Source organism: Bufo bufo, chromosome 3 (assembly GCF_905171765.1).
Source record: "Bufo bufo chromosome 3, aBufBuf1.1, whole genome shotgun sequence".
Classification (NCBI taxonomy): Eukaryota; Metazoa; Chordata; class Amphibia; order Anura; family Bufonidae; genus Bufo; species Bufo bufo.
In genome coordinates this window covers 250,748,835-250,761,210 of record NC_053391.1, presented here as the reverse complement: position 1 = coordinate 250,761,210, position 12,376 = coordinate 250,748,835, and the positions used below count along the sequence as shown (strand labels likewise).

General features: G+C 41.2%; 1 protein-coding gene across 1 annotated transcript in view; it reads right to left on the bottom strand.

The window, feature by feature from the left end:
- Positions 1-12,376, bottom strand: part of SLC6A17 (solute carrier family 6 member 17) — a 49,448-nt gene that overhangs the window by 3,725 nt on the left and 33,347 nt on the right. The window contains exons 5-10 of the mRNA XM_040422197.1: positions 11,092-11,202; positions 10,761-11,002; positions 7,498-7,690; positions 7,018-7,210; positions 3,138-3,297; positions 1,150-1,312 (exon numbers count right to left, since the gene is read on the bottom strand). Of these exons, the coding sequence (XP_040278131.1) occupies positions 1,150-1,312; positions 3,138-3,297; positions 7,018-7,210; positions 7,498-7,690; positions 10,761-11,002; positions 11,092-11,202 (1,062 nt within the window). The remainder of the gene's footprint in view (positions 1-1,149; positions 1,313-3,137; positions 3,298-7,017; positions 7,211-7,497; positions 7,691-10,760; positions 11,003-11,091; positions 11,203-12,376) is intronic.

Sequence of the window (12,376 nt, the reverse complement as noted above, 5' to 3'; positions counted from 1 at the left end):
AGTATGGGAATTGTTCATTTTGTTCTTATAACCTGCGCAGAACCAACCGAAACCCTTGGAGGGATACAGCATAGGGGGCGACGGTTTTTTCACTGCCGCAAGTTTGTTGTGGACATGATAACTTGCCCATGTGGACGTTTTTACCTAGTCAAAACAATTAGATGTCTTTTTGAGCGCATATGGGAACATTTTAATTCAGTCAGGATTGGAAAAGGATGACCCAGCCTGATTGAACATATAAGACAGGCAAATGGAGCTGCCCCCGCTGTGTTGTGGTTTCAAGGAACATAAGTTGTTCATACTTTGTGTTGAAGGGGTGATCGTCACAAAACTTTACTTCAAAGAGAAGCTGGTTGGATTATTTGTTCCAATACTTTAGGAGCACTATGGCTAAGTGACAAAAATGACTTAAAGAGGACCTTTCATCGGTCCAAACATGTGAACTAAGTATCATGACATATACAGCGGCGCCCAGGGATCTCACTGCACTTACTATTATCCCTGGGCGCCGGTATGTTCAGTCACTGGGTTATAGTAGGCGGAGACTTAGGGGACTTGGTTATAGTAGGTGGAGTCTGCCCTTGTTCTGCTGGGCGTCTCCTTCTCCTAGGCTGTAGCGCTGGCCAATCGCAGTGCAGAGCTCACAGCCTGGGAGGTTTTTTTCTCCCAGGCTGTGAGCTCTGCAATGCGATTGGCCAGCGCTACAGCCTAGGAGAAGGAGACGCCCAGCAGAACAAGGGCAGACGCCGCCTATTATAACCAAGTCCCCTAAGTCTCCGCCTACTATAACCAAGTCCCCGAACATACCGGAGGAAATAACAGGAGAACGGAGCGGCTCACAGGGATAATAGTAAGTGCAGTGAGATCCCTGGGCGCCGCTGTATAAGTCATGATACTTAGTTCACAATGTTTGGACCGATGAAAGGTCCTCTAAGTGTTTTTCTGTGATTATATGTTTACACATGTGATGTTAATTGATGTTTGACATCAGATATGTGGGTGTATTTTAGTAATCCTCATACCTCTGAGTTCATAGGCTCATAAAGGTGCATTGTCGCAAAATGGCCGTTATATATGGATGTTTTACAGTAGTGAGTGCCGCAGTATTTTTCTACTTTTGGACTTATATGGTGGATATACTTAACTTACCAGTTGTCTGATCCAAGCACTGTATCCCGGCGGGCTGAATGCTAGTTGAATTACACTAACCAAAAGCAGAATTGCCATAAAAATTGGGGAAACATACTTCCATGTATAAAAGTAGTAGGAGTATGGACGAAATCCAAGCATCTCTGTAAGCTCCTGCATGAATCTGGAAATGCACAGAGAAATGGTGTGACCAAACAAAGTAAGTCTCACTCCTGAACATAGCAAAATGAATACGAGGGACTGTCCAGGATTAGAGAAAAGGATGTGCATTTTTTTTTCAGAACCAGCAAAACTCGTCTATGGGTGATGTATATTTTCCAGCTTGGACTTATTCAAATAAAAATAAAACCTTTTTTGTAATCTTGGTCAATCCTTTTTAACATGGATATGCACAAATGATAATGTTCATATTTAGATTATAAAGAACCAGGTACAGTAACAGTCTAAAGTCAGCTAAATCCACACAACACAAAACACAGCAAATAACAACCAGTATGAGAGGTTGGTGGTTTGCACACTGTGGGTGGTTCCAGAACTAGGGGATATTGTTAAAGATTTAGAACACAAAGCATATGAAGGTATACTTTCAAAAACTACTGCAAAGGAAAATCTGATTATTTTATTCATAGCATGTGGCCCATGATGCTCTGCTGTGCAACCTCCCATTATTTATTATGACCCCTATGCCAGAAACTAGTATAACAAAGTCACAGACCCGTGGGTCTGCAACTTTTTGAACCTCATTGCTCCTAAATTCAGGTTCATGTGACGTTTGTACGCCGACCCTTAGCACTTTTTGAAAAAGTAGAGTGGTGGTGGGCAGTTTACTGCTGTAAATGGTGACTAAAATCTACTCCAGCTAGGAGGTGGAGTAGATCTCAGGCTAAGTGCTCAGACTGCCAGAGGATACACCTAATTTATGACAAGATTTATGCCTCATGATAAATTAAGCAGGTCTAGTCACATACTGTACCCTGCAACTGTAATCACTATGCCCCTGGCCATAAAAGTATCACAGAATGATATACTAATTTATATGGGTTATCCAAGAATAAGACAGACCTCCCCGAGTGGCCGACCCGCGGTGGAGATTATACTTATATGGTCCCTGGGGCTGGGTTTGGTGTCTGATGCTCCAAAAGACTGTTCCTCTCCCTGACGCACTGAAATCAACATCCATCAACAAAGGGACATTTGACTGCTGCAGACAATCAAAGCCCGCAGCTGTGACCTGTGACTGGCTACAGCGGTCACATATCCCCCCCATCAACGGATGTTGATTTTTAGCGTTGCAGGGAGAGGAAGAGCTGGTCTGGGACTTTCAGACACCGAACCCAGTGGCAGGAATCAGGTAAGTATGATCTCCATCACGGGTCGGCCACTCTGGGAGGTCTTTCTTTCTCTTGGATAACCCCTTTAAAATTTTATTGCAGTTATTAAAAATGCTACAACCGGGCAATGTGGTCCTTGGACCAAATAACGCTGTGCACCCATGCTCTTAATGAACTAGAACATGTGATCCCGATTCTAGGTTACCACAGGCAATGCACCTATTTTCCTTTCCACTAGTTTTTAAAAATACACCCAGTGTGTGCAATCCATACAGTCAACTACAGGTTGTAAAACTGAAATAAGAATACATTTTTAGCACAAGATTAACAGTTAAATGGAGACAGACAGGGGTATAACACATTGTTGAATTGGTCTTCAAGACAGTTCTGTTTTTTCACTAATTGCTTTCCACGTAAGATAGTATTCACACAAGTCCTTTAGTCTAAAAATGTATTCATGAAGCAGAATTGAGCACTGTTACAGTTTTCATATTTTATAGTGAGGACAGTGCTAAGAACAAAGCATTTTTGCATTCGTTGCTTTTTGTATACATACAATAGGTCCTGCAAGAGGAAGACAGGTCATAAAGAACCTACTTGAAGAGAGAAGGTTTAGGTTAGAGGTGTTTGACAGACAGGGAGTGGGAGGATTCTTACTTCTTTGTGCCATACACCCAAGCTACTGCAATGTTTTCCAGGATAACCACAATGGTGAGTGGTAGTGTGGCAGAGTAATCATCAAACATGTTGACGAAATAATTTCCAGAACGCTGAACAAAGATCAAGCCCAGCAGGAAGGCAAGGATGCAACAGCTGACTACAATTATTAGCAGAAAGAAAAAAATATACAGTGAAATGATGTGCATGGAACATGAAAGTAACAGTATCAACATGCAAGTCACACATGCAACCCACAGTGGATCGGGACAGTTCAGTTGTCAGCAGAACTTCCTCATTCTGGATCCACATGGTTTTTCTGTAAAAGTAAATCAACTTAGTCTGACATTCGTAAACATGCTAAGCCAAAGGTCTGCACTCCACAGACTGAAGCATATACATATTCCTCTAGATAGCGGAGAAGCTTTGCCATGACTAAATACACCAGCAGATGAACTGAAATTCGGGATCATATGACTGTAATATCTATTATTATAAATGTGCATCAAGGAACTCTGTATTGGCAGTCAATGATTCTGTCCCTCCTCGTATACAGAAATATATTTTATGGTCTGGTTGGTGAACATGCTGATATGGCAGTCACACAGGCATTGTCTAAAGAGGGAAACTTGGTACACACGTCTGTTTGAAATAAGGTACAGTAGGTGGTCATCACCTCCCATTAGTACTGGTTCATCTCTACTGGTTGTTTAGTGTTTCAGTGTTAATACGAGTCTGCTTAGCTGTAATTCTACCACACAGGAAAGGAATTAAAAATCTAGAAAAGAATACATTGATATAATAATATATTGTAAAAGTAACAATAACTGCCCTATGAGAAAAACATTACCACTTACAATGATAGCAAACAAACAGATATGCCTATTTTAATAAAATTTCTAGACAAATTTATTATTTCTATATAAGATTAAATAAATTATACATTTATATACCTGAAGGACCTTAAAAATGTAAGACCAATATCACATCTAGTACTGCATTTTAAGTCAATGTTAAAAAGGTTCTCCAAGACAGGGTACCCATGGGGGTCGGGGATAGTGCAAAGGTAATAAAAAATAAATAAATCACATCACACAGCTTTTAGAAATACAGCTTTCTAGCTGGATAAAAATCTGGACTGTTCAGGGAACCCTGCATTGTGTTCACCATAAGGAACCAGTCATAATGTACAAATTCCAGGAGGGATATCACACATGGGGGCTCTAGATACAGTAGACACATACCCTGTATAGGTTGTTGGTAGGAAAAAATGCGTATAGCAGCACAACGAAAAATTAAAGTCTTATCTTGTGGTGGTGCCAGCCGTGTTGGGAGCCAGTCAGAAGTTCCCCCTTGGATGCGTCATATAGAAGAAACCGCAGCACTCTCCTGTCTTCAATTCAGTGGAATTTATTTCACCAGCAAAAAAATGCGACGTTTCGACCGTAAAGGTCGAAACGTCGCATTTTTTTGCTGGTGAAATAAATTCCACTGAATTGAAGACAGGAGAGTGCTGTATAGGTTGTTGCCACTCTTTTATTTAAAGTACTTTTCTTAAAATTCTATTCCTCCTGTTCATGTTCTGAGGAATATTACATATTTTTTATTATTCTTTAACACCATTTTATTATTGGTCATCTGTGTTTCAATGTCACATTAAATGGCATCCAAGAAGGGCCTGGCTGACTTTCTTAAAAGAAATGCAGTAATATCGACAATTTATTGGTACTACACTTCTGTGATGGGACATTGATCCAGGGAATTATTTGGATTCCCATATTTAGAGCTGGGAAGAATTTTCTTTAATATGGGTAATTGGCAACTACTTATGGGTGTTTTTGCCTTCTTCTGGATCAACAAAGTAGGATTATAGGTCAGACTTGATAGATCAACTATGTAACTGCTTGCTATGTCCTGGTCATTCCCATCTGTGTATGAGACCATTCACTGAAAAACATGTAGGCAACTTCTGCTGGTTGGAACCATAAAATACTGAACATTCTACCACAGCAGTTCACTCTGGAAATAAATGTAATTTGTCCACTTTCCTGGGGTAAATTTAGAGGATATTGTTATTTTATCAGAAATGGACTAGGTTATCTGCTATGCATACAGCACGATTAACCCCTTAAGGACTCAGCCCTATTTCACCTTAAGGACTTGGCCATTTTTTGCAAATCTGACCAGTGTCACTTTAAGTGCAGATAACTTTAAAACGCTTTGACTTATCCAGGCCATTCTGAGATTGTTTTTTCGTCACATATTGTACTTCATGACACTGGCAAAATGAAGTAAAAAAAAATAATTTTTATTTATAAAAAAAATTGCAAATTTACCAAAAATGTGTAAAAAAATTGCAAATTTACAAGTTTCAATTTCTCTACTTTTATAATACATAGTAATACCTCCAAAAATAGTTATTACTTCACATTCCCCATATGTCTACTTCATGTTTGGATCAATTTGGGAATGATATTTTATTTTTGGGGGATGTTACAAGGCTTAGAAGTTTAGAAGAAAATCTAGAAATTTTCAAAAACCCACTTTTTAGGGACCAGTTCAGGTCTGAAGTCACTTTGTGAGGCTTACATAATAGAAACCACCCAAAAATGACCCCATTCTAGAAACTACACCCCTCAAGGTATTCAAAACTGATTTTACAAACTTTGATAACCCTTTAGGTGTTGCACAAGAGTTATTGGCAAATGGAGATTAAATTTGAGAATGTAAATTTTTTGGCAAATTTTCCATTTTAATCCATTTTCTCCAGTAACAAAGCAAGGGTTAACAGCCAAACAAAATGCTATATTTATTGCCCGATTCTGTAGTTTGCAGAAACACCCCATATGTGGCCGTAAACTACTGTACAGGCACACAGTAGGGCGTAGAGGGAAAGGTGCGCCTTATGGTTTTTGGAAGGCAGATTTTGCTGGACTGTTTTTTTTGAAACCATGTCCCATTTGAAGCCCCCCTGATGCACCCCTAGAGTAGAAACTCCATAAAAGTGACTCCATCTAAGAAACTACACCCCTCAAGGTATTCAAAACTGATTTTACAAACTTTGTTAACCCTTTAGGTGTTCCACAAGAATTAATGGAAAATAGAGATACAATTTAAAAATTTCACTTTTTGGGCAGATTTTCCATTTTAATATATTTTTTCCAGTTACAAAGCAAGGGTTAACAGCCAAACAAAACTCATTATTTATGGCCCTGATTCTGTATTTACAGAAACACCCCATATGTGGTCGTAAACTGCTGTACGGGCACACGGCAGGGCGCAGAAGGAAAGGAATGCCACACGCACGACGGGGCAAGTCCGGAGCGATGATGACCGTCTGGATGCCCTCCATCTTGATCCTGCATAAGACTCGGGGCAGGAGGGGGAGAGGCGGAAACACGTACACCAGAGAGAACCCGTCCCATGGTGCCACCAGTGCGTCTACTGCGTGTGCCCTTGGATCTCTTGTTCGAGAGAAGAAGACAGGGAGCTTGTGGTTGAGTCCGGAAGCCATCAAGTCCACCTCTGGTTGACCCCACCTGAGGCAGATCTCTTGAAACACCTCTGGGTGTGCAACGCCCCGCCTGCTCCTAGAGGCTAATTAGCATATTATAAAAGTTATATTTCTGGAGTAGGGGGGGGGGCATAGATAAAAGTAGGAATAGACTAGTTAGGTTCAGCTGACATTAGCACATCGCTAATGTCAGCTAGTTTAATAGGGTTTATTCTGGTGACAGAAACCCTTTAAAGGACACTCTTACATATTTAATGATGTAGTTAATTCTCTATCAGATCCTTTAGATATTTTAGACACACTTGTTTTTCAGTAAGTCTTTTCTATGCACAGATAGAGAAAATGAGCTGACTCAATATCACTTACCTGTCAAAACTTCTTTTCGGACTTTAAAAGTGTCAATAAGAGGAGTAGTAATACCAGACATAGTGCCAATCATACTTCCTAGACCAAGGTTAATTAGCATTAAGAAAAACATGACGGACCAAAAAGGAGAAGCTGGAAAGTGAGTCATTGCCTCTGTGAATGCAATGAAAGCCAATCCGGTTCCTTGTACTGCCTGCAAACGCATAAAATCACAATTTAGGTTGCTCAGGGTCGACATTCTTTACTAATTTGACAAAACACATTTCTATCTTAATGTCCCATATGCCCTATTAGGTTATATAATTGTCATGGAGTGAAGACCACAGTGTGGTCCCCTCCTCTACAGATGCAGCAAACTCTAACTTGACATTCTCAATTCCACATAAAAATTTTGACTGTATGGTCCAAACATATGAAAAAATGCCATGTTGCCTCACCATTCCATAAAACATCATCGAGTCACATGTAATATATAAATACCTGATCTAGTTCATCCTCTAGTAAACAGGCGTCCAGATGGAGATCTTGAAAACCATCTTCTTTTACCTTTTTAATGACTTCATACATGTCTGCATAATCTGCAGTTGTCAAGTGAGAAAAGTTCACATGCTGTGGTATAAGGAAATGGCTCAGAATGCCAGAATTCAAGTAGCCAAGAATCTTTTCTGCATTTCTAAGAAGCAAAAAAATATTGCATGAAACCGACCAATGACACATTATCGAAGGTTTCTAGTTTTATGTAAATTAAGCTTAAAGGGGTTGTCTCAAGAAGGCAACCCCTATCCATATGGCCTATTAGGGTATAAGGACATCAAAGAGCGAAGTCCCTTACCGGGGATCCTCCTCTATGAGCCAGAATGGTGAGCAACTCCATAGAAGTGGCTCCCATTCTGGTAGACTCAAGACATCCTTGTATTACACAATGACCATTCATCTGGCTGAACCCCACCAGTAAATACTTATCCCCTATCCTGTGGATACAAGATACATTTATATCTTGGGACAACCCTTTAAGCTTTATTTACTTCAAAATGAAAAACGTCTGTTAATATGCAGTCCTGTCCAATTGTGAAAAACTAGTGAACTATCCGGGACCTTTGCTCAACCAAAACAAGGCAAACAGTTTCAGTTATTGTCACTTTTTTCAACTACCATGGAAGTTTTTAAATATGGTGCCATGAGGTGGCTCATGATGGCAACCTGACATAAGGAGCAGGCTTGTGGTATGCCTTTCTCTTCATTCCATTATCTCCTCAATCAGGTGATACACGATGAATATTTCACTAGCTTGCTCATTTTACATTCTTAAGCCAGAACTGCTGCAATGGATGAGGTAAAAGGAAAATTCCTGGTTGCACAGATCAAACTGGGCCATAAATGTGTTCTTTTTTCACTCATGAAACACAAGTAATGTCTATGGGGTCATGAAAAATATGGGGACTGAAAAAACATTAGCAGCCCCAAATAGTGTTTGGGCATAAAATATGGCATAAATCGCCCATGTATCACTAAGGCCCAGTGCTTAGCACCGTTGTCCTGCATCACTATGGCTATGGGTACAAATCCATCTAGGGCAACATCTTCATACAGCTTGCATCTTTTATTCATGTTTGTGTTGGAACTATAATTCTCCTGTGCGTATATATTTCTCTTGTGAATATATGTCCCTTTATAATTTCATCCAACTTTTTAAGTTATTTTAACAGCTCTCAAGGCCCCCATACACATTAGACAATTGTCAGATGAACTTGTCAGTTTTGGATGGGCCATTGAACTCTCTGTTTATGGGGGGCCTCCTGACAGATAATGTTCGGGGAAGGGGGGGGGGAGTGTCGGGAAAGCCTTTCTTGCCAATGAAAACACATACCCGTATTTTTCGCACCATAAGACGCATCCCCGTCCCCCAAAAGTGGGGGGAAATGTCCCTGCGTCTTATGATGTGAATACTAAAGAGCGCTTCCATTATGGAAGCACTCAATAGTACCGGAGGACCAGGAAGGGGTGAAGGCTCAGTACTCACCTCTTCCTGGTCCTTGGCTGTCGCTGTGAAGGCTGCGCACAGCGTGAGAGCACTCTGTAACCTCACACTGTGCGCACCAGTTCACAGCACAGCCGATAGCAGGAGAAAGAAGATCGCAGGCGGTGAGGAGTGGCGGCGTCCAGGAGCAGGAAAGGTAAGTGGGTTTTTTGTTTTGTGTTCTGTGACTGAAGAGAGGCATGGGGGCTGAAATATGGCAAACATGGCAATGGAGGCTGATATGGGGGCTGATATAAAGGCTGAAATATGGAAAACATGGAAATGGAAGCTGATATAGGGGCTTAAATATGGCCATGGGGTCTGATATAATGGCTGAAATATGGCAAACATGGCAATGGAGGCTGATATGGGGCCTTTAATCTGGCCATGGGTGCTGATATAAGGGCTGAAATATGCAAATGGGGGCTGAAATATGGCAAGGGGGGTTGAAATATTCTAATGGGGGCTGAAATATGGCCATAGTGGCTGAAATATGGCAATGGTGGCTGATATGGGGGCTGATGAGAGGAATGGGGGCTCATGAGAGGCATTGGGCTCTTATCTGATGTCTGATTGGGGGTCATTCACATTGGGGTCTGAGCTGAGGTCTGATTGGGAGTCTAATCTGAGGTCTTATTAACATTGGGGGTCTGATTGAGGCTGTCATCTGAGGTCTGATTAACATTAGGGGTCTGACTGGTGGTCTGACCTGAGGTCTCATGAAAAATATAATTTTTCTTATTGTCCCCCTCTAAAACCTATGTGCGTCTTATAAGGCGAAGAATACGGTACATGCTAGTTGAGAGCAATAGCAGTTGGCCAAAAGAACATTATGCAGACAGCTACTGAAGGTCTATGGGCACCTTGAGACTCCAATGAACCATAGTGAAAGCCATTAGTAAATAGTTAAAATTAGAACAGTGGTGAATCTTCACAGAAGTGGTCAGCCTGCCAAAATCTTTGATCCTTGTGAATGAGTTGAAAGGCAAAAACCGCTGCTAACCAAGAGGAACAGAAAAGGCTTGTCTGACATTTGTCAGAAACACTTTAGGGGTAAGGTTCTGTGGAATGATGAGCTGAAAACAGAACTTTCAGAAAGTAGTATAACAATATTATGCTGCTAATCAATGATGATGGTCTGATGGTGTGGGTCTGTTTGCTGTTTCAAGTCCTGGACTTAATTGAAATATCCTTTATTTCTTACTGCCAAAAATCCTGAGGGAAGATCGTCGTTCTGGTTGAAATTTAAAAGTTACATTATAAAATTAATTGGGGCTACGCTGCAGAACCAGACACAGTTCCTGGATGAGACCAGTGCTGTATCCGTAAAACATGTGAAGGAACTATGGGTTTCGCATGTTAGTTTTATATATAACAGAAGGAATGATGTAGATGTGAGACTGCAAAAAATGCCAAGCTACCCATTAGCTTGTCTTGTTATAAAGAGGTCACTTGTGTTGAGTGATACAAGGGCAAATGCTGAGATGTGGCACACAATTCTTTTCACACAATTTTTATGTAAAAGAAAGTGTAAAGTCCAACATTATCAAGCCTTCTACTGCCATGAATAAAAACATACATAACATGAAAATGTATTTACTTAGACAGATAAAAAAGGTAATTTTGTAAATTACTGTCAGATGAACCTGAGGTTTGGAGATGTACGGTAGTTCTACATGTTCATAACAACCTTTCACAAAGTGCGTTATATAGTCTGAGTACTTACTGTACTACACATTTCTCATTCATCATATTGGCTTTGAAGCCAAGGACAGCAAATACAACCAAAGTAGCCAGTACAGAAGTGAAGAAGTTGATGAAAGAGACAAGCGCTGCATCAAACTGGCAGTTATTATCTTGCTTATTGTAACTTGAAAAAGCAATGACACCACCAAACCCAAGACCTAGAGCAAAGAAAACTTGAGTTGCTGCCTCCCTCCACACTTGTGGATCCAGCATCTTCTCAACCTAGGATTGATAGCAAATAAACAATTAGTCTCCTTGTCCGACAACTAAATCGTGGTAGTTGTGTTACTGGAAACAATGAAGAACATTACCTTTGGAGTTAACATATGAAGGATACCATCAACAGATCCTCTGAGTAATAATCCTCGGACGAGGAAGCATATCAGAACCACATAAGGAAAGAGGGAGCTGAAGTACATTACCTGCGGTGAGAGAACAGATGGGTTGAGTAACCCGTTAGAGCATGGGAAGTCACATTTAAAAGGAACCCATCAGCTCCTTTATACTTCCCCTTTCTGAGAAAGGAGTCCGATGTAATCATGATATGCAGGCTCCCCCAACATGTACCTTCCACCAACTGACAGATTTTTCCCTATGCACATTAATAGGGAGTAAACTGTCACTCAGCAGCTAGAGGATAGGGAGAGCTTGAACAATTTAATACATCATCCTCACTGACAAAGCTGGCCACGTGGTTCTCAATGTAGGTTCTCAAAAAGTAGTGCACATTAGAACGCATCGTAGGTAACAAAGCGCTGAAATCAGGGAGGGCAGCATAATAAGGTGGTAGCGATAGGTGCTTAGGTGATGTTTATCTGCAATTTATTTTCTTTGTAGCTTGCTGCTCGGCTGGCTTTTAGTTCAGCACGTTATGGAAGTGACTAAAACCCACAGTGCTTACGGGAAGTCTAAGACATGCCACTGCCTCAACATGGGTTCAGGTGGCTGATCTCTCTCTCTGCCTCCTCCTGCAGGTCTGTCTCTCCAGACTGCTGGGCTTAAAGGGGTTGTCCCATCTTGGTCATTGACGGCATATCACTAGGATATGCCACCATTGTCTGATAGGAGTGGGTCCCACCTTTGGGACCTGCACCTAGTCTTAGAACAGACCCCAAAAAGTGCAGGAAGACACACCGCGCATGTGCGGCCACCCTCCATTCATTTACATGGGACTGCTGAAAATAGGCAAAAGGCGCGGTCGGCTATTTTCGGAAGTTAAAATCGTTGAAATTAATGAGAAGAGCACCACGCAAGAGTGGCTACCACTCCATTCACTTCTATAGGGCTTATGGAAATAGCCAGTGCTCAGCTATTTTTGGCAGTCCCATATAAATGACAGGAGGGCAGCCGCTCATGTGCGGTGCCACCTCCTGCACTTTGTTCTATTGACAGGTGCACCTATCAGAGATATAGGGCATATCCAACAATATTGTTCAAAATAAGACAACCCCTTTAAACACGAGTCTATCACAGGCTTACCAGGAAGCCAGTGCATAAAGAGATGATTTCCTTCACAGCAGGGGCAGATCAATTACCGTATTCTTTTGCTTTACATGACGCACCTTTCCCCCCAAAAGTGGGGGGGGAGTAAGTGTG